This window comes from Tenebrio molitor, chromosome 4 (assembly GCF_963966145.1).
Source record: "Tenebrio molitor chromosome 4, icTenMoli1.1, whole genome shotgun sequence".
Classification (NCBI taxonomy): Eukaryota; Metazoa; Arthropoda; class Insecta; order Coleoptera; family Tenebrionidae; genus Tenebrio; species Tenebrio molitor.
In genome coordinates, this window is record NC_091049.1 from 26,131,260 (window position 1) to 26,159,256 (window position 27,997).

General features: G+C 43.0%; 4 protein-coding genes across 5 annotated transcripts; all 4 read right to left on the reverse strand.

Moving 5' to 3' along the window:
• Nucleotides 1–1,465: 1,465 nt before the first annotated feature.
• Nucleotides 1,466–3,361, reverse strand: LOC138128746 (saccharopine dehydrogenase-like oxidoreductase). The gene is made up of 3 exons (XM_069044924.1): nt 3,089–3,361; nt 2,536–3,043; nt 1,466–2,334 (listed from the first exon to the last, which is right to left on the reverse strand). Exons 1-3 carry the CDS (start codon nt 3,258–3,260, stop codon nt 1,740–1,742), a joined length of 1,275 nt encoding a protein of 424 aa, XP_068901025.1. The 5' UTR covers nt 3,261–3,361; the 3' UTR covers nt 1,466–1,739.
• A 96-nt stretch (nt 3,362–3,457) lies between these two features.
• On the reverse strand, nt 3,458–5,229 carry LOC138128747 (saccharopine dehydrogenase-like oxidoreductase). Of its 2 annotated transcripts, XM_069044925.1 has the most exons (3): nt 4,859–5,229; nt 4,343–4,797; nt 3,458–4,289 (listed from the first exon to the last, which is right to left on the reverse strand). In XM_069044925.1, the coding sequence occupies exons 2-3, from the start codon at nt 4,660–4,662 to the stop codon at nt 3,698–3,700; spliced, it is 912 nt and encodes a 303-aa protein (XP_068901026.1). In that variant the 5' UTR covers nt 4,663–4,797; nt 4,859–5,229; the 3' UTR covers nt 3,458–3,697. The 2 variants fall into 2 exon arrangements, with proteins under 2 accessions (XP_068901026.1, XP_068901027.1); XM_069044926.1 differs by lacking the exon at nt 4,859–5,229 and having other exon boundaries at nt 4,343–4,822.
• Nucleotides 5,230–5,939: 710 nt separating this feature from the next.
• On the reverse strand, nt 5,940–8,160 carry LOC138128937 (saccharopine dehydrogenase-like oxidoreductase). Its single transcript, XM_069045168.1, has 3 exons — nt 7,760–8,160; nt 7,207–7,714; nt 5,940–7,127 (listed from the first exon to the last, which is right to left on the reverse strand). Exons 1-3 carry the CDS (start codon nt 7,932–7,934, stop codon nt 6,533–6,535), a joined length of 1,278 nt encoding a protein of 425 aa, XP_068901269.1. The 5' UTR covers nt 7,935–8,160; the 3' UTR covers nt 5,940–6,532.
• A 7,350-nt stretch (nt 8,161–15,510) lies between these two features.
• On the reverse strand, nt 15,511–27,003 carry apolpp (apolipophorin). The gene is made up of 14 exons (XM_069046171.1): nt 26,849–27,003; nt 26,204–26,230; nt 25,957–26,153; nt 24,510–25,905; nt 23,152–24,459; nt 22,797–23,102; nt 21,940–22,747; nt 19,401–21,888; nt 17,589–19,350; nt 17,321–17,539; nt 16,759–17,271; nt 16,191–16,705; nt 15,715–16,140; nt 15,511–15,661 (listed from the first exon to the last, which is right to left on the reverse strand). Exons 1-14 carry the CDS (start codon nt 26,922–26,924, stop codon nt 15,638–15,640), a joined length of 10,065 nt encoding a protein of 3,354 aa, XP_068902272.1. The 5' UTR covers nt 26,925–27,003; the 3' UTR covers nt 15,511–15,637.
• Between the last annotated feature and the right edge of the window lie 994 nt (nt 27,004–27,997).

Genomic DNA, 27,997 nt, shown 5'->3' on the forward strand with positions numbered 1-27,997 from the left:
ATGAATCTGTAACAGACACATTAAATACTGCTGCAGCATTAAATATAAACTTTAGCAGATACAAGACAAAAAAATACATCAAAATAGTAATTTTTTGTTCGACACTGTCAGAATTTGAAAATTTTCTCGTGTGTGAACGGATTTTGATAAATGTCACAACTTGTCAAAACGAAACGTCAAGCTAATTTTAAAGGTTTTAAGCGATTTGGAGCCTTTAAGGGGCTCGTCGAACAAAAAAACGTTGTATTCAACTCATTCGTGTGTAAATTGGGCCTTTTTTGGCACTCGTGGGCCTTTAAAACGCGAGTGAAACAAGCGTATTAAAATGGCCCACTCGTGCCAAAAAAAAAACAATTTACACACGAACTCATTAAATAAACTACTATTATTATAAGACATCATTTTGTTGTACGCGTTTTTTAAAGAAAACAAGTGCGACAAAATGGCTTATAAAACGAGTGTAATATAATATTTTTTTCTATTTTGCCCCTATTTTAAATTTTAAATTTAAAATACGTTCAAAACATAATGCTAGGAAAATTAATTTGGCAGATATAAAGGGTTAGTAACACTGGTAACTAGACGAACAATTGCAAGTCTTGAATTTAAAGTGTCGTAAAGTGCAGCGATCACTTAGCAACTATACTCACTGTGACTCACTGCCAACATTAAAAATTTAAGTAAATGTTCCTGAAACCAGTATCGAAAAGAACTTCTTTTCGAAACCCGTTTGAGTGTTATACTGACTCGGTTAAAGGTGCAAAATAGAAAAAATTATACAGGTGTATTTTTAAAATGTGCGGAAATTTTACCTACGAGGTTATGGGACAACGTAGAAGACTAAAAGCAATTAAAAAAACTTGTAGCTCAAAAAATAAATGTCATTTTATTTTTTGACATAGAATTTTTTAAATATTTTTTTCCGAGTTTCCCATGAAGCCAGTAGCTCGTGGTTAAAATTTGGTCACGCATTTCAATAACACCCTGTATACGAGCAAAAAAAAGTCGTCAAAATCATGCTTTGATGCAATGGAAAATGCTCCATTGTAAAACGGTCGTTAATAGCATAACCAATCATCATGTTGTATGATATTAATTGAAATTAATTAATTAATTAATTTTTTTGACACTTTGTTGACATGGGTAGGGATTTTTTTTGAATTTGTGACAATCTAACCAAATTTTGAAATGACATTGACGACCAGTATTATGTCACTGTGGATATGAAGGCTGCTATGTATTGAACAAAATTAAAGTGCTTATATCTTCTTCAGGAAGAGCGAATTTTTTTTTCTAAGTATTTTTCGAGCTCCACTGGATCCTTCTTTACCACGCTCTGAATTCGGAATTCGCGAATTTTGAGACACCTTGTATATCCATGTAGGTGCGGACCTGAATATATCTGGAGTGGTTATATGTATATAAAAGTAGAGTGTCTAAAATATTTGTAATGAAAACAATAATCTACGATAAACACTTTAGTTTTCCACTTATACAAGGTTTACAAACTGATAAAAATAAACAAATTGATTAAAAAATTGACAGCTTGGATTTGGGAAAGTTACTAGAACAGACATCTTGAACTAGCAATTTGTGATACTTGTAATCCAGATAGTTGACTTCTAGACGTGTTTGCAATAAATACATTTTGTAATTAATCAATTAAATAACTACTACCAACGTAAATAAAACCAAGGACACCTAATAGAAGACAATTAAAAGCGTCACCCTGAATTTCATTACATTTCACCTTGATCACACACTTCAAACTCCAACCCATTCCTTTGCAACATCTCCACCAGCTCCGTGTCGGTAAAAACCGGCGCCGTGGTATACACTCCACCCTTCTGGGGCAACTTTTGGCTACCACCGACCAAAACAAGAGCAGAAACCGCCGCACACAGTCCCGTCACTTGGTACCCATCACGCCCTCTCACTTTACCAACAATCCAACTGTCTTCCTTTTGTCGATACGTCACACCCACACTTTTTCCTTTCCATCCTCGACCGTAAAACGTCGTCACCAATTCAAACTTTTTGTTGCTCTCTTCAAGAGGACTAGTACCAAAGACGCCACCACTGAAGAATCTCGGATATTTGAGTAACAAATTTCGAGTGAAACGCAGTTTAGACATCGGTACCCAGATCCAGAATCCCAAGAAAAGTAAGATGTAGAGGAGGAAGCTGACGGTACCCACGTAGCAGCGGATTTGGATGGGTCTGGAGTTGTTGGTTTCGTAGAAGTAGCGTTGGGAGCGTCGGATTACGGTGCCTTCGCATCCTGGGTACGGCCCTGCGTGGTTTCTGGACAAAGGTACTCGGGGAAGTGAACATCTAGAGTAATAAAAGCGAGAAGAGTCGTCATTAATTAAGAATTAAATTGCATCACATTTAAACATGTTCGAAAATTATTTGATCGGTACCAACGACAGGTGTCAAATGTAAAGTGTACAAATAAAGACATTATTGCCAATAACATACTCTGCAGGAATGAGTACTTTTGATTTTTGCGAATATAAATTATGTTTTAATTACCTGTAAGATAATTTTGGTACTAAAGGTGGTACCTCTATCCGGAACAGCTTCTCCCGAATTTTCCTCAACTCCGAGTAGTCAGCCAAGACGTAGACCAACGACTCCCAAGTCCCAGAATTGATACAAGGTCCTACTCCAAATCCTCCATCTGGTACTACTTCTTGGTAAACCTCGACTGAATTAAGTGTTCCTTCGAAACTCTTCCTAACAAAATCCACCCCCATGTCTGAGGGAATACTGTCCACCCCACACGATGGTACCACGTACACCCCCTTATTCGCGGCTTCCTCGTTGTAAAGCAGCTGCATGCGCTCCATAAATTGGGGCTCTGCACAGATATCTATGTAGTGACAGTTTTGTTGAATGCAGGCCCGCACCACGGCCTCTCCATGGACTTTATACGGTCCTGTACAATTAACCACAAGACGAGCTCTCGAGGCCATATTAATCAAAGAGTTTTCGTCGTCTGTATTTGCCACCATGATTGGTACTTCGTCGAATTTTTTTCCTACAAGTACCACTTCAGACCTAGTTGAAACATCTAAATACTGACCTAGCTTGAGCTCCATTTCTTTAATGACGCTCTGGAGCTTCTCCAAAGAGCGACCGGCGATTCCCCACGTGATTTCGCAATTTTCGTTTGTGGAAACCTTGACAAGATTTTGCACTACGTATTTTCCAGAATATCCCGAAGCACCGAAAATTATCACGTCTAAACGGGCCATTATAAAAGATTTCACAACGTTCTTCCGCTGCTTTTCGTTAAGTACTAGCGTTGCCGAGTGTGCTATAACGGTGCGACACACTTCTAGATGGACATTCAGCCGGTGCAGTATCCTTGACCTCTGTCTGGTTACTATGAGATAAATATTGTTATTTTGGAACACGTATAAAGAATATAAACTCGTTTTAATTTATTAATGTATGCATGGAAGTGGTACTGATCACAAATAAAAAATGTACGATGAAGCTACGCCGTACGTTAACAGAAAGGAAAAGCAAGTACCGGCCAAAAGATCACAGGTACTACCTACTAAAAAAATACAGCTAAAAGAAATTTACAAAACATAACCTAAAATTATACATAAAATGCTGGTTAATACTTGTAATAATAAAACGGTACTTAAAATTGTATCAAAATTGATTGTTAGATCTAAAATAATCACGTTCCTTGACCACAGATGTCAAACTTCAGTTCATGCCTTTGCAACATCTGCACAAGATCAGTATCAGTAAACACCGCCGCCGTGGTATAAACTCCTCCTTTCTTGGGCAACCTTTGCCCCCCATCCAGCAAAACAAGAGCAGACGCTGCCACACAAATCCCCGTGATCTCGTACCCATCTCTACCAGTCACTTTAGCAACAATCCAACTGTCCTCCTTTTGCCCATACGTCTCATCCACCTCCTTGTCTTTCCACCCTCTACCGTAAACCATCGTCACTATTTGGAACATCTGTCGATTCTTTTCCAGTGGTTCGGAACCACTGAACCCGAGAGAGAACAATTTGGGATATTTCAGCAACATATTAAGAGTGAACTTGAATTTGGACAAGATGGCGTTAACCCAAAACCCGAGGAAGGCGAAGAAGTAGAAGAAGTACCCTTCCGTACCGATGTAGGTGCGCACCTGGATGGGCCTGGAGTGGCTGTTTTCGTAGAAGTAGCGCTGGGAGCGTCGGATGACGGTGCCTTCCCCGCTGGGGTACGGCCCTGTGAGTCCTTTTGACATGGGGATCCTGTGGGGGAGCCGTCTAAAACCAAACAAATTGAAGCACAATTGCTGGTACGAGTTTTGGTCGAGTACCTGTAGGACAGTTTTGGTTCCAAATCTGGCAGCCGCGCGGGGAAGAGTTTTGTGCGGATCTTCTTCAGTTCGGAGTAGTCGGTCATGATGTAGATCAGCGACTCCCAAGTACCGGAATTCATGACCGATCCAGTACCGTACCCGTCAGTATCGGAGACCACTTCTTGATAGACCTCGACTGAGTTGAGAGTACCTTTGAAGGTTCTCCTGGTGAAGTCCACACCCATGTCTGCTGGGATACTGTCAAGGCCGCACGCTGGTACCACGTAGACCCCCTTTTCCGACGCCTCCTCGTTGTAAAGCAACTGCATGCGCTCCATGAACTGCGGTTCAGCTGTGATGTCTATGTAGTCCTGTGCAGTTGACAACCAGACGAGCTTTCGAGGCCATCTTCATCAAAGATGCTTCGTCATTTGTGTTTGCGATTATTATTGGCACCTTGTCAAGCTTCTTTCCTGTAATTCAACACAAATCAATTGGGGAGTTAGTACCGTCAATGGAATTGCAAGCTCCTACCTAGTTTGCTCTCCAGTTCGTCCAAAAACTTGTTGGAGCTTCTGCAAGGATCGCCCAGCGATTCCCCACGAGATGTTGCGCTTTTCCTTTGCCGAAATTTGGTCAAAGATTTCTGCTATGATTTTTCCGGAGTACCCGCTGGCTCCAAAAATGATCACGTCCAAGCGACTCATTGTGGAGGAGGAGATGCACAGACAACGGATTCACTTGTGATTCTGGTGTTCAATCTTGCGTAATTATATAGGAGAATCTTTGTTGCACAGTCATTGCCCAACTCGTTCAAGCAATAAACCTTTGGATGGCAATGGCCAAGTGGATAAAAAGTGCAAGTTCATTAGGGCTTACGGTTTTATTTTGATTAACTAGTGATTATCTAGTTTTTGATAAAGGTCAAGTGGACGAGATACTAATAAAATACTTAATGAAAGAATATTCGAGAACTAGATAAAAATCGGTACTTAAATAGAATGGTAGGAAAATTAAAAAAGATTTGTATAAAATGTAGGTGTAAATAGAATGAGTAAAGATAGATTATAAAATAAATTAATGATGTGTTGATTAAGTTATTACAAATAAATATGTAGTATTTGTCTGTTGTAGTTGATGAATGAAGGTACCTTTGACCCTGTTGCATCACCCGATTGATGTCCAATTGAGCGTGACTGTCGAAAATTATAGGATTGCATCAGATTTGATTCTGAGCCGAGGCACACCTAATGTAAATATTGTTTTTTTTAAGAGTTTAATTAACTGAATTGTTAATTATGATGCTCATAACAGAATAATACAGTGTGTCTATAAATGATTGTCAGGTCAAGCCAGCTTTAGAAAAAAATATTATTTTGCCGCCTTTTTGAAACAGACGCCTAATTTTAATTCGTTATTAACTCTATCTTTTGACGTTGACGTTTTGTTTGCGCTTTCAGTAGAGCTAACAACCTAACCTAAAAATGTGATTCTGTATTAACCGGCACATTCAAAATTTGACAAGTTTTTATAGCAGGCTGGATCAGACAATCTTTTACAGATGCCCTGTATATGTATAAGGAAAAAACAATACACAACAATTTTTGAGTTTTTTTTTATTGAATTATTATATTAACATTTTTTAAAGAAAGTAATTGCATGTTTAATATACAGGGTGTTTTTGAAATGAGTGCAGAAATTTTAACCACGAGCTACGGGCGTACTTTTTATAAAACATGATATACAGGGTGTATTTTTAAAATGTGCTGAAATTTTACCTACGTGGTTGTAGGACAACGTAGAAAACTAAAATCAATTTAAAAAAATTGTAGCTCAAAAAATAAATGTCATTTTATTTTTTGACATTGAATTTTTTTAATATTTTTTCCTAGTTCTACATGAAGCCAGTAGCTCGTGATTAAAATTTCTGTACCCATTTCAAAAACACCCTGTATTTTAGGTGACAAAACATATCTAATACTTGTTATTTGTGCTAAACAATAATGCAATGATGTTTCGACTTGCATTGATAAAGCCAATGAACTAGCGAATTGTGTTGCACAATCAAGGTTGTTGATTTCTAGACGTGTTTGCAATAAATCATTGATGTCATTGCTTTTCTTTCGCGATTTGAATAATTACTATCAACGTAAATAAAACCAAGAACACCTAATAGAAGCCATTCAAAAACCGTGACCTTGAATGTGATTACATGTCACCTCGATCGCACACTTCAAACTCCAACCCATATCTTTGCAACATCTCTACCAGCTCCGTGTCGGTAAAAACCGGCGCCGTGGTATACACTCCACCTTTCTGGGGCAACTTTTGGCTACCACCGACCAAAACAAGAGCAGAAACCGCCGCACACAGTCCCGTCAAATGGTATCCATCACGCCCTCTCACTTTACCAACAATCCAACTGTCTTCCTTTTGTTGATACGTCACATCCACACTTTTTCCTTTCCATCCTTGACCGTAAAACGTCGCCACCAACTCCATCATTTTCGTGTTTTCTTCCAAAGGACTAGTACCGAAGAAGCCACCAGTGAAGAATCTCGGATACTTGAGTAGCAAATTTCGGGTGAAACGCAGTTTAGACATCAGTACCCAGATCCAGAATCCGAAGAAAAGGAGGATGTAGACTAGGAAGCTGAAGAAACCCACGTAGCTGCGGATTTGAATGGGTCTGGAGTTGTTGGTTTCGTAGAAGTAGCGTTGGGAGCGTCGGATTACGGTGGCTTCGCACCCTGGGTACGGCCCTGCGTGGTTTCTGGACAGAGGGATTCGGGGAAGTAAACATCTAGAGTAATAAAAGAAAGAACATGGGTACTTTTGATCTTTGCCAGCCAGAATACGAGTATAAATTATATTTTAATTACCTGTATGATAATTTTGGTACTAAAGGTGGTACCTCAATCTGGAACAGCTTCTCTCGAATTTTTCTCAACTCGGAGTAGTCCGCCAAGACGTAGACCAACGACTCCCAAGTGCCAGAATTGATACAAGGTCCAGCTCCGAACCATTTATCTGACAGTACTTCTTGGTAAACCTCGACCGAATTAAGTGTGCCTTTGAAACTCTTCCGAACAAAATCCACACCCATGTCTGAGGGAATACTGTCCACCCCACACGATGGTACCACGTACACCCCCTTATTCGCGGCTTCCTCGTTGTAAAGCAACTGCATGCGCTCCATAAATTGGGGCTCTGCACAGATATCTATGTAGTGACAGTTTTGCTGAATGCAGGCCCGCACCACAGCCTCGCCATGGATTTTGTACGGTCCTGTACAATTAACCACCAGACGAGCTCTCAAAGCCATATAAATCAAAGAGTTTTCGTCGTCTGTATTTGCCACCATCATCGGTACTTCGTCGAATTTTCTTCCTGCAAGTACCACTTCAGACCTAGTTGAAACATCTAAATACTGACCTAGCTTGAGTTCCATTTCTTTAATCACGCTTTGGAGCTTCTCCAAAGAGCGACCGGCGATTCCCCACGTGATTTTGCATTTTTCGTTTGTGGAAACCTTGACAAGATTCTGCACTACATATTTTCCAGAATATCCCGAGGCACCGAAAATTATCACGTCCAAACGGTTCATCATTCGGTACTTTACTCACTTGCAGCGATCACTTTCTTCGACCCATTTAGGTACTGCCAGTACTGGCTTCATTACAACGACAAAACAAGTTTTTGATTAGCATTCACCAGAAAGATGGCATTTTAACCTTGGTAAAAGCATGGAAAACTACGTCTGTTCATGAAATTCCTGCTCACGTAGTAAACATTGAAACTGAATTTGACCCACCAATCAATCACATCATTAATGTAGAGTCGACAGTACCCGCCAAAACTTGTATTATTTTCAGCAATTATTTCTAAATTTACTTTGACTTTATTTTGGCATAATGGGAGGCCATGATTTATTTTTTTAACGTTGGACACATTGTTTGATTTCCGTCACGTAACATTACATGTTGCTGAATTTCCCGCAATGTCTGAGTATGCGTCTATTACAAACTAGTAAAACTGACAACAATGCACTAGACATTGACGCTATTTATAACCTCAAACTTAGAAAAACATAACCTAATTCAACACACAGCTTTACTACCAAATTAAATGCAAAATTTCCATGGCCTCCCATTGTGCAAAAATAACGTGAATGCATTTTAAATACAGGGTGTTTCTGAAATAAGTGCGTTAATTTTAACTGGTAATAGAACTTATCAAAAGGAACAACTTTTCTGTCTTCCATTTTGGCGAAAAACGTTGCGTAATGGCTTAAAAAACTAGGAAAAATTTTCCTAAAACCATTCATATCTCCAATACTAAGCTACCTAAAAACGTGAAACAACCAGATTCTTAGGAAGTGGATTTTTTGCAATACAGGTAGATTTATTTGAATTTCGATTTCGGCGTTAAAACACGTTTTCTGGATGAAAATGGATGTTTTTTTCATATTATCGCTGATCTCAATTAGCCATTGCAGTATTTAGTGGCGTAGGGCTATTTTAGTGAAAAATCTCTCCAATTTTTTTTGGAATTAAACATCGTTTTTCGGCAAAATGGTAGATAGAAAAGTTGTTCCTTTTGACGAGTTCTATTACCAGTTAAAATTAACACAAGTATTTCAGAAACACCCTGTATAAATTTACAATACATGAACAAGACAGTAGAGTTTAGAAAAAAAATAAAGCAATTTGATTTATGGGTTAGATTTTAGAGAATATTGGTGTCATCGACTCTCTTCTGGTCCTTATGGTGGTGGTTGGGTCCTCTTCCTGGTTGTATGGTGATCCTTGTGGCCCCGAATCCTGTCGGTCCTGATATCTGGAACCGAAAGAAACAGAAAAACCTAAGGGGACGGATCTGGCTTAGGGAACAGGTGTCCTGGGTCCGGGAGAGTCCTGACGTCGTCGACGGTTAACGCATGGTCCAGGGGGTCGAGTCTACAAAAAAATCTAGAAACGGGAGTATCGGTACTCCTATATATGTATATCAAATTAGCTGTCTTTAATAAATTATCTTATTGTTTTCAACTGTCATAAATTCTCATTTTTCTCCTTTGTAAACTGCCTCTTAACTGCCCTAAAGCAAAATGAGAAGATAACGAACCGTTGCCCTAGACAACACATTCAACGTCACATTTCTGACAGGTCTTGAAAAATTTGTCAAAACTGTCAAAGAAATGCGAAATCATTTTTAAAAGATTTGGAGGCTTTAGAGACGTTTCTGAGTAAATTGGGCTTTTCTAATTGCCCTCGAGGCCTTAAAACCCTCGCTACGCTCGTGTTTTAATCTTGTCCCTCGGGCAATTAGAAAAGCCCAATTTACACAGAAACTCGTTGCATAAATAACTATTAACTGGTTTCGCGGATTTCGCGGATTTTGCGGATTTCGCGAATTTCGCGGTTTTCGCGGTTTGCGCGGATTTCGCGGAATTTCTTGTTTTGCGCAGTTGATCTAGCAATTCTTGTACAACTTCTACGAAAATGAAGTCAATAACCGCTGACCTCAAAACGAGTTCTATAAGGTAGTCATAATCGCATTCCTTAGATGCAACAATACCAAACGTATTATTGGCAATCTGCCTGGAATTTATTAACGCGTCAGCAAAAAGACATATTCACTATTCAGTAAGATTAAGAATTTCTTATTTTAGGTGCAATTAAAATAGACCGTGTTAAAATGAAACCTAAATTTATTTGACTATGTTCTCACATTCACCAGGACCGTATAATTCTTCTGCTCCTCCTATTTCATCGTCAAGTGCATTGTTTCATCCAAGTGGTATTCTGATTCAAAATATCAAATACTTAATCGTATTTGTGTTTTTCCTAAATCTTCTTCTCCTTCTTATCTGAGTTCTGTGATCAGTTACTCATTCTCTGTTCAAGAGAAGCTGATATGACCTTGAAAATTTTAGAAACATAAAAAAAAGATATATTGCACGATTACTTGTTGCAATGGCTCCATTTTTTCTCTTTTAACATCGTTTTATTTTTTCTATTGTTTTGATGTTTATTTCTTCTTAATTCTTTTGAACGCACTATTTTTCATATTATCGATGAAGCTTGAACAAATCCGGCGGCCGCCCATCCAAACATTAACCTCGTCCGACGTTGCTTAACCTCACCGATCGAATTATTATTCTCATTCTTACACCATCATCATCATTATTATTAAGCAGTTTTAAGCGTATTTTCTGTCAACTTTGTTACCACGATTTCGCGATCACACATTTTCTAGAATATCAAAATTGTGACAAGTATCAAATTCGAGATATCTTTTTTTTATTAAATCTAACTCTAGACCAACAGCGCTGAAGAGCAAATCACGACACAACATCGTGACAACAGTACGAGTCAAAAAAAAAAGAAATTCCCTGAGAGACTTCTTGCTAACGATTGAGAGACGACAGATATAATTTTAATTTGACAGTTGTAGGTACTTGTTTGAGTCAATCCACGACTCTATTTAATTTTTATATTGTCAAACTAGTGTCTTAATAGATTTTATATTTTGTTCTGTCGATAGAACAGGAATTGACACGATTCCAAGACAAAGGAATAAAAAAAAATGTCGCAACACCCAAGCCGTCTTAGTACTCTGGTAACAGTAGATCCTCCAGATGTGCCATCACAGTTGTTTTATCCTTTTCCGAATGGATCTCTAGTGCTATGAAAAAGATGTCAAAGTTCGCCATCGCGATTCTTCGCACTATCCAGAATGAAATAATTTCCATTCATCGTAGCGCACCACACATGCGACATTTTTCAGTTTGTTTGTTTTTTTCAGTCATTTCTTCAGCGCACATCGTGCCATCCCCCGGCTCGATGAAATTCTAAAACAGTCGCGCGCTACAAAAAACAATAGAACTACACTCGACCAGCTGTACGTGCACGTCTTCCCCTCCCCTACACGAATCATATAAATATAATACGCACGAAGATGGCCGTGCTCGCATTATAAACTCAACATTTTTTTGTCTAGTGTGGTATTTTTATTTTTTATCCGTTTTTTGTGCCGCCGTCCTCCGTCACACGTGTTCGGAACGAGCCACTCCACCCAAACTCTTCTTTCTAATTGCGATGGACGACAAGCGGGAGGCTTCGCCGCTATATTTAGCCGGCCACGACCGGGACCTGTCGTACCTGTTGCGCGCCGCCCCCGCCGCCATTCAGATCGGCGATCGCGGAGGCGGCGACGCACATGTCCCTAAATGGGTGAAATCGGCGTCCACGCCGAGGCACGACCGTGACGACACGTCTCATTTGCCTCGCGCCGTCTCTGTCTGGCGGGTGGGGGCGGGATGGCGGCGTCTCTGTCGGCGGAGTAACGACAAGTGCATGTTGTGGAGCGGTGTCGGGTTACCGGGGAGACAAAAAAGCAGCGGCCACGTGCAACCGACCAATGGGGAAGCACCACAGAAAAACAGTCGAAATGTCATTAACACGCATGGATGGTGTTATGATGGAAATGTGTACCTCAACTAGGGTTTTTTGTTGCCTGAAATCTACACGTTCTATTATTATTTGGTTTTTTAATGCCTAAAACTTCATTGGGATTTCATCGAATTAAAATGACAGTTTAGTGGAATTTAATTGTCAAGGTAGTGTCTGTCAAAATGTGTAGGTACCTACCGAAAATTTAAAAAAAAGTCATAATAAATATGTGAAACTGTTTCTGCTTTATTGTACAGCAGAAACTAAAGCAGTCAGCGAAAGGAGCTGGCGTATAAATGTGACCTTGAAAAATATTGTATCATGTTGGTTTTACCCCAAAACCAAAATTAATTATCAAGTTTTTTTTTGTCGAAAACTTGTTTGGGATTTCTGTAGTAAAATTAAAATAACAAATAAGTAGATTCATTTTTTTTAATTGTCAAGCTTGCATTTTAGGTAGCCTTGAATATCATTGTATCATGTTGCTTTTGCCCCAAACAAGTAATTATCAAGTTGGTATTTGTCAACCTTGAAATAAGTGAAATAACATTTTTGTAAGAAAGAGAAACTCCGTCTACATAATGCGAATGAAGTACCTATTGTAATTGTTTTTATTTATTTTTTTACTTCTTTTTTAGAGTAGAAATCCAAGTTGTCAGCATTTCAAGTTGGCCTTGAAACATTTTGTCATTCTCAAAATGTTGCGTTTTCAAAGTCTTCTATAATTTTTATGTTTAAAAATAAAATGTATTGTTCAGGTCTTGATTCCAATACAAAGTTTTTGTTTTTGAGACATTTTTAAAATATGTAATGACACTAATGACAGTTACTACAAAAATGATTTGAAAATTTTTAGATTTTCTCGAAACTAATTTTTTTCAAACGGCGAACCAATGCACTAAAGAAATTTATTAGGCAACCCTATAATTGTGTTTGAACATTTTGTGAAATGAATTTTTATTTTTTATTTTCTATATACATATTTGAAAGACTTATTTTTCAATTAATGAAAACACAACTTGTTGCTAATGAGGCTCCTCGGGTTGCTCTAAAAATCTTCTTAAACATTTTTTGGAAATAAATTTCCAAAATATTAATTTTGAATGGAAAAGTTAAAACTTACTTTAAAACATTTTCTTCTTGTTTATTCGCTAATTTTGTAAGTGTCAAAATTAATAAATTGATTAATACGAGCATAAATATATCGAGTGATCCATGTAGAAGTCGAAAATGAAAACTATGAAAATTGAAAAAAAAATCATCACAATCTCTTTATATTTTTTTTTAATTATTTGTTTTTATTACGATTAAAGAAACAGGAATTTACTTTAGAATCATCCGGTATATGAGGTAAAAAATAATTTAACTTCTTTTAACTATTTTTCATAATTTCTGTAGCTCTTTCTCCCTTTTTATCAATTGATTTAAAGACTTTCTTAAAAAATGAAAATAATATAGAAAATAAAGTGAAACAAAAAATAAAGTAAATAAAAATTGTCATTATTTTTTTTAAAGTTGGCAATTCTGATGATATCTAACAAATTTTGAAAAGAACGAAATTTTTTCTTAGTTCATTTTATTATTTTTTTTTACAACTAATCCAGTGTTTTTGAAGGTGATTTGGCAAATACTAATTATGTTTTAATTAATTTATTAAATTATAAAAAAAATATCATCTTAACAAAAAAGCAAAAATTGAAAAATTAATTGAGATCATATTAGTGATCAGTGATCACCCTGTATAAATATTACCTAATATGTACAACCTTCTTATTATCTGGTCTAATTTTTACAATATATTTGTGTTTCTATAGTGACAAAAATATGACGATTTTTTACGAATCACCTATATACAGGGTGTCGCAAAATTAACGTATTCCAAGTCGGGGGTCTTGTAGGGAAAAATCTCAGGAACCCCGAAAAAATAAAATAAAAAATATAGGGGGGGTCTTTACAAAGAGGTATGGGTCTGAATGTTCAAACTTTTCATCATGCTTTCTTCAAATAAAAAATATAAATGGTTGACATTCATTTTGAAATATGGTGAGGATGATTATGTAAAATATTAAAATATAAATGAAAAGACATTTCTTGAAAAACAGCTTTATCTCGAAAAAATAAAAGTTTTTTTTTTCCAATTTTTGTTCAAAAGGGAAGTACAACATAGCTACAATATTAATCAGGTACTTTTGAACAAATATTGGCAACTTTGATATTTTGCTCAAAGTGACAGCAATTTTTTTTTTTTAACATTTTTACTTGGTCAACAGGATGTTGCCTACTAAGCCCCGAACTCAGAATACGATAATTTTAAAACACCCTGTATAATGTATGCAATTTAAAATGTTACATATTTAGCAATATCTAAAGAAATGAACTCCGTTGAAGACTTTAAACAAAATAGAATTTGTAAACAAACAAATGCTTTACACAAAAAAATTAAAATAAGCATACTCAAATTTTAAAAAAAGTGCTCGTCAATGTCACATTTTTGCATAAAATTCAATGAAATGAAATAACATTGATGACCACTTTTTTTTTAATATGACTGAAATAAACAATAATCGTCTTTGTTTAATTCCTCTTTAATTTCTTTAATATATTACTGAATTATTAAATTATTATAAAATATCAATTTGTGGTTTTTTGTCGCTACAGTTTATACAGAGTGCCCCAAAATGGCGCACTAACGGTGCACTGCGCTGTAGAGTAGTTTACTTTTTGTATTTAGATTATTTAGTGGTTATCGTATTCTTTGTAGTTCTTGATTTACTATTTTTGTTTTCCTTTTTTTTTATTGATACTTTTATAAGGTTCAACAGAAATGTCAATGAAAACTTACATTGTTGATAATATTTTCATTTCTGTCACGTTGCCATACTGCTAAAATATATGTAAATTTTATTATTGAAACTACTTACATGCGACGATGCCAAATTTATTTACATTTAACCTTCCGCGATTTGAGAATGTAAGTCTAGAAGATTTTTTTCCACATTTTTTTCATGTAGATTTAAACATCCTCGATAACGTAGTAAGTATTTTGTGCGTCAATTTTGGGGCACCCTGTACATAATTACCAACAAGAATTCAGTACATTTTGTTCTTCTTTTTAACTTCATTAAAACTGAATTGCCACTCCGAAATTATTAATCTCTTGTAGTTTTATTAGTGTCCACCCTGTATAAAAATTTTGAGATTTCTCTTACTTACAAGCACAGATCAAACTGTCAAGATTTTTATCGAGCGACAACCGCTCAAAATCATTTCGTTAATTTGTATCCATCCTACTTTGGCCGAAACTGCCACCAATCTAAATCTTTCAAAACCAACGCCCTCTTATTTTTTGCCACTTAATTTTGATATTTACGAGCCAAGTGTCAAGACAATAAAACTAGTAAAAAACCGTTTTCAAGCATAACTCATTTTTTATCAGGTCGCCAACCGAAACCACCACTTTCCTATAAGTACCGACGTTTTTGTCACCCTCAACCCCGTTTACGATATTCCCACAGACTCGCCCCAACATCTGACGCCGTTTCGTTCATTTTTCACATGTTTCTATAAATCTGAAATAGACTACCACCGAAAAACAGATTCCTAATTTATTAAGGGGTGTCATATAATTCCTACATGAAAATAACATTAAACACATGTCACAACTCAGCTCTTCGTCAACCCTTTTTTGTGGGGCCGGCGCGATGTGTGCGGCACAAAAAAACCCCAACCGCATAAGTTAAAACGTGTTTATTCCGTTATTGTAATCATTACATAATTACATATTTATACAAATCATAAATACCGTGATGTAAAAAAGTAGTATTGCATCTTCTCATTTTTACACAGTGGAGGCGGCGGTCTAGCTCTTGGTGCCAACTTTCCTCTGCAAAACACAAATTCAATCTAGTTTCTGCGAGCAGTACCTTTGGTACTCACCGCTTGGGGTTTCTCCTTGAGCGAGACCACCTTGCAGACGTTGGAGGCGGTGAAGGGAGTGACGTACTTGCACTCGCACTCGTACTCCTTCTCGACTCCCAGCAGCTGGTCAACGATACCGTGCGAGGTCACTTGGACGAACTGTTTCCTTGTCCCTTTGGGCTGGAGGAGGATGTGGTCCGAGACGAAGACGTTCCCGTCGTTGTGCACTGTGAAGTCGATGCAGTAGTCGTGGTAGGTCAACTCCTTGCTCAAGTCGGCGAAGTACTTGATCTTGTTCTTGGTCTGCCCCAAGGCGAAGACGTTCCGGGAGTTGAAACCTACGATATTCTTGGCTTCGGATTTGGCCCCGTCGCGGCTCACGGGAGTGATCAAGTTGAGGTTGATGTCGTTGCCTCTGTAGAGGAGGGTGCGCAGGAGCTGCAACTGAAGACGGGAGTTGAGTGGTGATTGGTCGCGCAGACATTTTGACTTACTGGGAAGAAGCGTCCCACTTGGCATGGTTTGCTTGTTACGGCGATTATGGTCTTGACGGCGTTGGCTCTGAAGGGGTACTGGAGACCTTCGGTGTAGGTCGCGGCTTGGAGGTCAACACCCAGGGCCAGTTTTAAGTCGACAGCTAAAGTCCTGATCACTTCGAGTAGTCCGTCGATGCGGTGACATCCAGTCACCAAACGTTCTTCGGCCGGACCTTCGGAGAACTTCAAGTTGGGAGCTTTCCCCTTGAAGGTCAGCTTGCTGCCGGTGGTGATGTGCGAAGGCCACTGGTTCTCACCCCCGTAGGCGATGATGTGGAACTCCACGTCGTTAACACCCTTACCGTGCAACTCGCTTGTCAACTGCTGGATCAAGGGCTGGACGTACTCCTTGTACACAGGCTCGTTCTGCTTGTTGGTGTCCACCAAGACAACAATATCGGCGGATTTACCCGGAGTCTTGACAGTAAACTGGCTCCCGATGGTCGTGGGCTTGGCACCATTGGTACATTTGGCTGTGGACAAAGTGTCAAAATTTTTGACACGTTTTGGGATCGGACCTACTTACCATATTCCGACGGGAGATGAACCGGGATGCCGTGTTGGTTGCACTCAGCGACGTACGCCACGGCGATCGCGTGTTCTGTGTCTTTGACACCTCCTGCGACTCCGTGCTCACAGGCGAGCTTGTAGTTGCTGACGGAAACGAACGGATAGCAGTATCTCAAAGACGACTCCCATCCGAAGAGTTTGTCGCAGCTGGGCGAAGCATGGTGGCCTTGCTGGTGGGTCACGGCTTGGACGGCAGCACACCCGGAGCTGGTCTTGTAGCTGTTGCCGAACTCGCTCTCCGAGGTGACGATCTTGCCGTTGGGCAAAGTGAAATCGTCGTAGGGCTCGTTGTTACCGTTGCCCAACAACCCCTTGACTTGGCCGTGGTAGAAACCGGAAGCTGTGACCGAGCAGACCACCAGCTCAGGACCGCAGACCACTTTGACTCCGTAGGCCGAAGCCAAGACGATTCTCTCGGTGTTGCGGAAGGCGGCGATTTTGTTTTTCCGCGCTGGGAACTCAGCCGGGGCTGCAAGACCACAATTAGTCCAACCAAGAGACCGTCTAGAGTGTCTTACCGTTGTTGACCAAAACCTGTCCGTGTTGCTTGAGGGTGATGGTGTCGGTGCCCTCCGTGAGCGAGATCGCGGTCAAGAGCCCGTTGCTGTAGGTACCGATGACGCTGAAGCCACCTTCGACGGCGTCGTGGGCCAGGAGGTAGTTGCAGTTGCCAGGGAACGTCAAGTGTTTGCCGTCGAACGTGAAGATGTGTTGGCCTTGGGCGATGAGACCGTACACTGGAACGACCGGATTTATCACCTGTTGGACAGCTCTGGAGGGACTTACGTGGGAACGGTGGTATCCAGTTCCTCGGTTTGTTGACCAAAGACAAGAGGAAGAATTTCGGGACGACCAGATTGTCTCCCAAAACGTACGAAAGCGGACTGAATCGCACCGCTGCGAGTCTCGGCAGTTTGCTCAAGATGGCGGCAGGAAGTGGCCACTGGAGACTCTGCAGTTCCGGAGCCGGCTCCTGTCCAGTTAAGATGTTGACGAGTCCTCTGACAGCCGTGATTCCCGCTTTGATGATTCTGTCGATTGCTGCTTTGTCGTCGACCTTGTGATTGCCCACTTTCGCGGTGAGGTAATCGCTGATGGCCTGGACCAAAGCTTTGAGTTCTTCAGTGGGTACGAGGTCCTTGACCGTGGACAACAAGTCTTTCACCGTATTGGACAACTGCTCAGGCGCTGGTAGTCCGTGCTTGACGAATCTCTCGTACTCAGCTCTCAATTGTTCTACAGCCGGCAGCGACTTGATCTCGTTGTAGATCTCGTGCCACTGGTCGATGACCACATCTTTCACGGCTTGGTAGAATCTGAAGGTGGCCTTGAAGATGTCTTCGGTGACTTCACCAAGAACTGTGACAAGTTGTTGGAGCTCGGGTTGGTACTTCTCGGCGATTTGCGCGACTTTTGTGCCAATTGTCAAGACAATTTCGGTGGCGGTGTCGACGAACTCGATGGCCAAAGCTAGAACCTTGTCGCTGGTGTGTTTGAGTCTTGGCAGAAGCTCCTTCTGGATGGCTTCGATCACTTTACCAAAACTGTTCTGCAAGCTGTGGACGATGTTCTCGACTAGCTCGCTGAAGTGGGCGAAGGAATCGCCGAAAGCTTGCCCAAAAGCAGCCAAGACGTTCTGCACGAACTCGCTAATATCTCTGATTGTCTTGTCGGCAAGAATCTCTTCCTTGATCTTGTAGAACTCGCCGATGTAGTACTGACGAAGAGGTGCCAGATTTGGTACCGCGCGACCACCGATCTCGCCCAAGTGCTTCAGTTCTTCTTCAGTGATCTTCGACCACTGCCCTGAGAGACGCTTCAGCTCCTCGCCTTCTTCCCTGACTCCGTTCCTGAGAGGAGCCAAGAACAGATTCTCGATATTCTTCGATTGGACGTTGTAGTCGGACTTGAGGAAGTTGGCGTCGTCTAGTTTGATGGTGGCGTGTCCAAGTTCATGCGGAGCTCCACCCTTGACAATCTCTGCTCTGAAATCGGCGATCTGGCCAGGAATCAGACCAGAATTGACCACCAGTTTGTCATTAGGGTTGTCCTTGCGCGCCAGCGTGTACTTCAGTGTGTTCAGGTTCTTGACTTCGAGGTGGCTGACCAGAGGCTTGTGTCCGTAGCAGCTGACCTCGCTGTTGATGACTTGGTGCTCCTTCGACAGTTGCATCTGGGAGGTGAGCCTGAACAAGTCCGTGTTCAAGATTTTCACCAAAACTTGCACGTTGCTCGGAGTGACTTCGTAACTGGCGGCTGACTCGTATCTGGAGTTGGCGACGTGGTAGCGGAATTTGGCGCCGCCTTTGTAGTGGTGGTCTTCGACCAGATACGCAACGTACTCTTCGTAGTTGATGTCGACGGCCAACCCTGAACTCTTGATGTTGACGGTTTGGCTCGCTGTGATCTTCTTCAGATCTTTGGGGTCACTCCATTGCTCGTGGTAGGTCACGACGAGCTTTTGGTCAGGGTGGGCGAAAACATCGACAGTGGAGGTGATTTCGAGCGTGTTGGGGGTGACCTTCGATTGGAACCCAACGAGCAAAGGCTGCAAAACAAACATTAACACTTCGAGGGACACAACTTTTGCGTACTTACTCGTTTCAGTCCTGGATTAGTAAAGCGAGCTTCTCCCACCAAGGTTTGGCCTTGGGTGTTCAGATCCAAGAAGGCGATCACTCCAGACTTCTGGTTGGGTTGGTTCTTCTTGTCCATGTAGAGAACCACTTCACCCGTGACTCGTCCGCCATCTTTCAAGAGAGTGGGAGGTCCGTTGATGCTAGCCTCCAACGAGACGATTCGTTTTGGCGTGGTCAAGCTCACTCCAGCTTCTTTGGGATGCAAATACAGACTGTACTGGTACTTGCTGTTGTCTTGGCTTTGGAAGTGCACATCTACGGTGTGGTCCAAAACGTACTCCTTCCTGTTGGTCACAGCTTTGAGGCCAAACTCGTGCGACAACCCCAGCTTGCGCAGATCCACCGCGATCTCGATCTCTTGGTTGTAGTGGTCGATGTCATCTGCAAGAGTCTTCGCGTCGATCTCGACATGCGCGCATTCCTTCTTCTCCTCGCAGTACGAATTCAAGATCCTGAACTGCTTGTTGGTCACCTTCAGCTCGGCGTCGATGGCTCTGTTGCCCAAACCCGCGTCGAAGGACACCTGGACACCGGTCTCTCCGTTCTTCGATTGGGACAAATTCTCGCGGATGTACTTGAAGTTCGCGGATTTGGTCTCTTCGCGGACCTTGAACGAGCCGGACCCTTCGATCATGAGCTTGCCGTGTTCTTCGCGAGCCGTGTAGCTCGTGCTTCCTGCCAAAATATTCTTGTTTCCTGACTTGGCGGTCACCTGGATGCGCCGTCCGGTCTTGGCGGGCTTGCTCTGAGCCTCTATCACGTACTTGTCGATCTTGAGGTTGGGCGAGTTGGCGGTGATCTTGACGTGGAAGTCGTCGATGGTCTCGACGTTGGCGTCCACCGTGCCCTCCAGCAAGAAGTTGGTCTTTTGGTTGACGAGTTTGAGTTGGGCGCCCAACTGGCGGTCGCTCAGCTTGGTCACCTTCGCCAACAGATGTCTCAACTTGCCTTCCGGACATTTCACCTTGATATCGATGCTTGGGGCCACCTCGGACAACACCAGGTCGGTGTTGGAAGTCCAAACTTTACCGTCAGAAGTCAAAGTGACTTCGCTCTGGTGGTGGGTGTTGTCTTCGTTGCGCTTGGTATGAACCTGCAGCCTATTGTTCTTGTGGTTCTCAGTAGGAGTGTCAAACTTCACGTCCAGCTTGTACTCGTGCTGCGACAACCTCAACAAAGTCGCGTCAGCCTTGATGTTCTGGTTCTTCCCATACTGTACAGCCAGATCTCCTTGGACCTGCTTCCCTGCTTTGTCTTCCTTCCTGCTGAAACCTGTCTCAAACGAAACAGGATCGAGCTTTCCAGACTTGACCGAACCCTTGACTCTCCCTTCGTTCTCTCCTGCTATGACTTCGCTACTTCCTGACAAATCGACGATCACACCATCAGGAGCATCAGCGTAGACGCTTCCCTTGCCCTTCAAATCTACCACATCAGTCTTGAGAATCGAACCAGAAACTCCAGCTTTCAAGCTTCGCAAGACTTTACTCGTCGACGTCACGTCAACATTGATCTCCCCACTGACAGGCTTTCCGCTTCCGCTCAAATCATGCTTGCCATTCACAGTGAGCGATCCCAAAGGAGCATAATGCGAGCGAATGTCAAAGCTGCCAACCAACTGGTGGCAATTGCTCTTGAAAACAGTCTCAACAGGACTCCCCAGTTCTGATCCGTAGATCTTGTTGGTGAGTTCAAAGCTGACCGAGTCTCCTTGAGGCAACCTCTTCACTCCCAAATCGACGTTGAGGTTTTGTCCGTTGGAGCGCTCCGCTGAAATTTGATAGTTGATGTCGAAGATCTTCTCTTCCGGATTGGTGTTCTTCAGTTGTCCCTTGACGGTGAGCTTGTTGCCTGGTTGGTTCTTGTTGGCACGATGCTCCAGACTGGCTTGCACGTTACCATTGAGTACGTTTTTGACGTTTCTTAAGTCTCGGTTCAATTTGGCTGCCAAGTAGTGGTGGTTCGGCAGAGTAACTTCCACCTCGGTGTCGATCTTGCTAATTTCGTCACTAAACTGGTGCTGGCACTTGACACCAGCCTCCAACTTCTCCCCAAAGATATCGACCAAGTTCTTGGAGTCGATCTTGTGCTGCGTGACGCTGGTGTGAGTCGACAATGTGATCTTCTTGGACTTGTCTTCGCTGAAGACTGGATAGATGTTGACGATGACGTTGTAGTTGGGGTCGTGGATGGTGAAGGTGGAGTCGATCTTGCTGGCGCGTTTCGCTGCAGGCAATTCTACGACGATTTCGCCATTGCCGTTACCTCTGTTAGCCTTGACTTGTCCGTTGATGACCAAGCGGTCCTTGCAGTTGACCTTGATGCTCCCGTTAGCATTTCCAGCTTTGTTCACTTTAAGGAAGATGTCGACATAGACGGTACCACCTGAGGTGACCTTGTGAGCCCCATCGAATTCATTCGCGTTGACTTTGAGGCTGCTCACCACTCTAGAAACACTCAATCAGCTCACTCTCTCTCACCTCACATCTCATACTTACTGGAAGGGGGTGTTGTAGTTTGGCAGCTTGACATTCAAGTCAGCTCCAACGTCAACATCTTGAGGTCTCACGTGATGCTTGACTTTGCCGTTGACCTCCAATCGCTTGCCGTTGATCTCCAAAGAGTTCTCGATGTGGGACTGCTCGTCCTTGACTTGTCTCTTCGATTTCACCTCCACGCGGTTGTTGAGACCCCAAACACCAAACTCCAACTCGAAATCGGTACCTTCGCGTCTGATGTGGTGTTCCCATTCGAGCTCCGAGCCCAGCTTGATGTTGCCGTACTGGACGTCAACTTCGTACTGTATCGCATTCGGCTTCGCTTCAAAGTCCAACTGGAGATTGACTTGTGCACCGGGATACGTCAGTTTGTTCTTGGTGCCGATCAAGTGGTCCTTTGGTCGCCGTTTCAACACGTTTTCCAAAGTCAAAAAGTTGTTCTTGTCGCTGAAGTCTCCACCATGAGCGATCTGGAAGAAGTTTTTGATCTCTTCATCATGCCTCGACAGTTCTCCTTTCACGCGGATGTTCACATGAGGGTTGACCGAGTTCTTCAGTTCGGCGTTGTACTTGACCAGGACAGGGTTGGCCCTCAATTTGCCGTTGAACGAGGCGCTGCTGCCGCCATCTGACACCGTAACGTCAGCGAAGACGGTTTCTGGTTCTTGTCCAAGCTTTCCGTTGATGCTGATCTCTTTCTTCTCAGGGTTGACCAGTCTAACATTGTCCAAATTGTAGATAACGTTGTCTGGTCCTTTGCGTTCCACGATAACTTGACCCTTAACGGTGTAGGAAGGCACTTGGACACCTAGAACTCGTTTTGGGAAAAAACCCTTCAATCTTCAAATCAAACTTACCACTGCCTTGGGGTATCTTGTACTCGACAATTGGTTTGTAGATGGCCCTGTCAGGTGACCCTTGAACCGAAACTCCCACCTTTCCAAAGTACTCATCTTTGTCTTGTACCAAACGCAACAAAATCGATTTTTCAGTGTCGGTAGTAGTGATGCGACCCTCTACGGAAGCGGTCAACATGGGAGATGTCAAAGTAGCTTTCACCACCTTCTCGGGACGCAAGAAAGCGTCGAGTGTTAGACTCGTCTTCTTGTTCCCATTCTTCCCGATAGCTTCCAAAGCATACTCGACTCCAAGTTCATCACGTCCTGCAAAACCCACTTGGAAAAGAATCCACAAATGTAAACTAGTACCTACCAGTATGATAGACCTCTTTGTAGTGATAATGCGATAGATCTTCTCGTTCGATGGTGATGGAAGCCTTAGCATCTCCGGACAAGGGGAATGGCAGGATTGGTACCTTCTCTCCTTGTAGATCAGGCCCGGTGAAGGCACCACAGAAGGTCAGACCGATAAAAGGGCTCAACTGGTCCAAGCAGATGGAGAAGTCTTTGCTTTGGGAGAATTTCAGAGGAGCGTTGACTTCTGGTGCTCCCCACTCGCGAGTGTGGGAGACAATGTCGTGACTGACCGACACCAGGTCTTGGTTCTCGACGGGAAGAGAGAATTTAACATCGAAACCGTTTCCGGTCATGCCGACGAGCAAGTCCCCACCGGTGGACGTGTGCAGAGTCGACACCACCTTGAGACCGCTCTCCACGACCATAGTGTCGAGGGTCAAGCGTCCAGACACTTGGACGCTCGCACTAGGAATCAAAGAGATCTTGAGCTGGGTTTCTTTTTTGAAAAGGGACCGGATATCCAATTCTCCAGAAGCTTTGACTTGTATGTTGGAAGCTCCTTCGACGCCGAGTCTCAACGCGTAACCAGACGAAGTGGGGTAGGCGAGTTCTGCATCCAGGAAGACCAAATTGGAGCGAAGCGTCTCCTCGAAATGCTTGATCCTGTCCAGACCGGAGTTCAACCCTTCGACAATCTTGTCGACGAGAACCTCGGGAGTGTACTTGCGCATGTCGTCGTTGAGGTTCACGAACAACACCTCGGAGCCGAAGGATTTGACGCTGAGGTCTAAGTCGAGGTCGCTGTCGAGTTCGTTGGTCTTGATCTGGACTTGCTTGGCGATGTGATCGATCTCAGCTTTGGTGATGTCGCGCCGCGCCCTCAACGACTTCTCGACCTTCACTGCCAAATCGTCGAAGACTTCTTTGAGGTGTTTGCCCTTGTTGTCCCAAATTTCTTGCAAGCTGTGCGACCTGAACAACCCTCGAGGTCCCAAGTAGTGTGCGATCAAACGGTCGAGATTCTCCTGCCTGGTCTGCAACTCCAAGAAGTTGAAAGTGTGTCCGAAGACTTCGGCAGTCAGGTTTAGGCTGGTGGAGCGGGGCAGGAACGATTTTTGCGAGTAGATGACATTGCTTTCGATCGAATTGGCCATTCCTAGTGTGTCGATGGTGTAGGAGAACTCTCCGTTGGCGGAGTACCTGCGGGGGTCTATGGGGAAGCGATTGTTGAGGGGGATCTGCCCCAAATACTGCTTGGCCAGCTGTTTGTCTGGATTGGCCGACGATCTGACGTTACGAAGGTGCGAAACGATAAATCCTCCAACTAGAACAACACCATCAAGACATTGTCAACACGCTTTTGGTACCACCTACCTTGGAAGCTCGGTTCATTCTCCAAGACAGCCTTGACGGTATTGGCGACTCTATTGGTGGGACATTGCACCGCCGCCAGGTACGCCTTGATGCGCACCTCAGAGTCCTGTTGGATGTCCTTCAAGATCGACAACGCGCTCTCGCGCAACTTGTCTTTGCAGGGATCAGCGAGGTACGTCTCCAGAGCCGTGACCCTGAGCCTAGTCGGCGCCTTCTTGTCCTGCGCGATCCCGGTGATCTTGGGCAAAATGTCGTCGCTCAGGGAGTGGAAGTTGCCCAGAGCCTTGAGCACGAAGACGATGTCGTTCTCTTGTTGCCTGTTGGTGGGTTTACCCAGCTTCTGGACCAGTGCCTGGGTTACTTTCTGGACCACTTCGGCGTTCTTGCACGAGTGCATGCGGCAAAAGCGCCCCACCAAGTTGCCAACTCCCAGGTAGGCATCTCGGGGGAGGTTGGGCTGGTTGAGGAGGGTCACCGCGGCCGTGAGCGAGCCCTTGGTGGGGTGGCGCACCGTCGACAGGCCCAGAAAGACCAGTCTTTGCTCGATCGGAGTCAGCTCCTTGTTCTTGAGGAGCTCGATCGCCACCTCGATGTTGTCGCCGTTTCCGGCGCGCAGCAAAGCATCAAGGAAGATTTTCTTGCCGGCGGTCTTGTCCGAGAAGCCGACCCCGGCTCTGACCTGGTTGTAGACGGCCAGCAAGTCGTCGCGCTTGCTCACGCGCAAGATCTTCACCAAGTTGACGAACTCTTTCGCGGTGTGTTCGCCGACGGTGACGTCGATGGTCTGGGCGAGCTGCTTGACCACCGCTAAGATGCTGTTGACGTTGGCGTGAGGGGAGTTGACGGGATGCGGGTCTTCGAAGATGATGGAGCGCGGTAGTCCGTTTTGGACTTGGGTGTTGTCTTTGCTGGTACCGACGTACTTGAGAGTGGTCTCGACGGAAGCCTTGACACCGTTGTTGCCAACCGAAAACGGCACGTACAAGTACTGCTCGTGGATGGTCGCCTGGTCCAGGATTCCGTTCTTGATCCTCAACTTGGCGTCGTAGTCGCCGTTCAAGATCGGACTCGATTTGATCTCGCTGTTGAGGTTGAACGCCGTGGCCAGGAAGTCCTGCTTGATGTTCTCGCGATAGGCGCACCTGTTCAGATTCCTCGACTTCTGCACCACGAGGATGTTGCCCTCTTTGTGGTGCGTCACCTCCGTCGGACACAATCCGAACACGTCGGTCTCGTGGCCATTCTTCAGATTGGCCTGGAAGGCTGACGCGATCGCCCGCTTCAAGTTGAGCGAATTTTGACTGTCCCTAGGAGTGATGCAGATGCTGTCCTCGAGGTGCCCATCATGGTAGTTGATGCTGATGGGTTTGTCCACGTCGGGAACCTGGCTGTGCTTCTGCAACTCTGGGTCAGTACCAAATTGCAAGTCTAGATCTGTAGTACTCACTTTGCCATCGCTGCTGATCACTTGGACGTTCTGCAGCCGCAGCACCTGGGTGCACTGGGGTTGTTGGGTAAGTAATACTGTGGCCTTGACCTCGGTGGTGCTCTTTTGACCTTCGGCGCTGGACAAGCTCACTTCGATCTTGCTGTCGAAGTTGTACTTGTAAGTGGTGCCCTCGCGGTACTTGAAGGTCTGTTGGGCTGCAAAGTCTCGGTCAAAAAAGTCAAAAAAATTGTTTTGGGGGAATTACCTCCACGACATCCGCTTCTGCACGCATCTGCAAAAAAAATTGTCAGTTTCGAAGAATTGATATCAGTGGGCTTGAACTTGGCAGTGAGATAAGATAAGAGGTCGAGGGTCAAGAGTGGCAGGTCGTTCACGCCGAGAGGAAAATTTCGAGGGACACCCGGTATATCGCGTTGCCATTGTGTTAGGTGACAAACAATTTTAAACGGAACTATTATTCACTTGAAATAATGAAATAAACACTCTCTCACATGGCCGCTTAATGCGGCTCTGAATGAGTAAGTACCAAAGGTCGTCCACCATTTTCTTCTAGATCGCGCCTTTATCTCCAACGGTATGAAAATAGTTGCTAATCAAGTTCAGAGGTCACAGGTCGCGTCCATTAATTAAATCCTGATTGAAATGTTTACGGCGAATTTTATCCGCGAAAGGAAAATATTTATCCGCGAAAGGAAAATATTTTTCCGCGATATCTGCACCATTGCGCAAGCGAGACTCACCGATCGAAAATTCGCGAATTCGCGGAATCGGACAAACGTCCGTCGAAAGCCCACCAAATCGGGTTCGCCCAACGAATTGCAATTTCGATGAGATCGAAACGTTTTGGAAATTTTTGATTATGCGAAAGGCAAAAAATGTTTGGACTCACCGTCTGCCTGTCCATAGCTAACAACACAGAAAAGTGCCAGGGCCAAAGCCACTTTGACGGGGCTTCGTCGAGCCATGGCTCACTAAAACTGACCGATTTACCCCCAACAATGCTTTTATATGGTCCCCTCTGACCCGAAGGTCCACACTGATAAGCTCGGTCCATGCTGACTCTGCTTTCAAGAATCTCGGACGGTGCTTATCTATTGGAGATCGGTCGGTTAGGTATTTTACTTCGAGAAAACACTTTTCCAGTTTTGGCTTTGATCCGTTGGGCAAAAAGACACGAAAGGCCGGACCGGTTGAATGACTAAAATCTACGTACAGGTGGTCCGAAAGTATTAAACGTTTGAATATTTATTTTCTACAGTTTTATTTTAAGCTGCGAATAACATTAATTTCTGACAGATCGGGTGTTTCTACTGGATGTCGGAATATACTGGGTGACGACAATAACAGAAAACTAGTTGTTCTAGAAATGTATTTTCTACAAACAAATTGTGACCACCCTGGATATTTAACAAATATATTAAATTATCATTATTTGTTTGATTGAACTCAATAGGCACATAGCATTATCATAATGAGATTGAAGACAAATAATACTAATGGCGTTCCATTTTGTAAGAACTTTAGAAAATTTTTATTTAAATTCCAAATGTTCTTCTCCTTTTACTTCTTTATTTTTCTTCTGTTGATTTCCTCATTTTTCGTCTGTTTCGTATTTATTCATAGAATTTTCTTTTGCTTTGACAATTTTACCAGTTAAATTTGTGCATTTTTATTCAGGTTAGGCCCGAGAGCTTTAGCTCGAGGGTTCAACCTTTGAATAAAAATCCCAAATATCAACGAGTAAAATTGTCTAAAGCAAAAATGTTTAAGTGAAGATTGGGAAATTTATCAGATATAAAAAATTAGGTCGTGTTATTTTTGGCAGGATTAATTCCAGAATACAAACTTTAACGTTAGGTAATTATTTAATTCTGAGAGTAGTATGCACTTTTAACAGATGAGAGAGTAGTAGGGCGGTTTTATCGCGATACACATTTTTGATTGGATAAAATCAAGCGCTCTGATTGGCTGAACAGGCACGTTTGGCGTACGTGGGAATTAATCAAAATAAAAATCCATGTTCCTCTAGTTAAAAAAC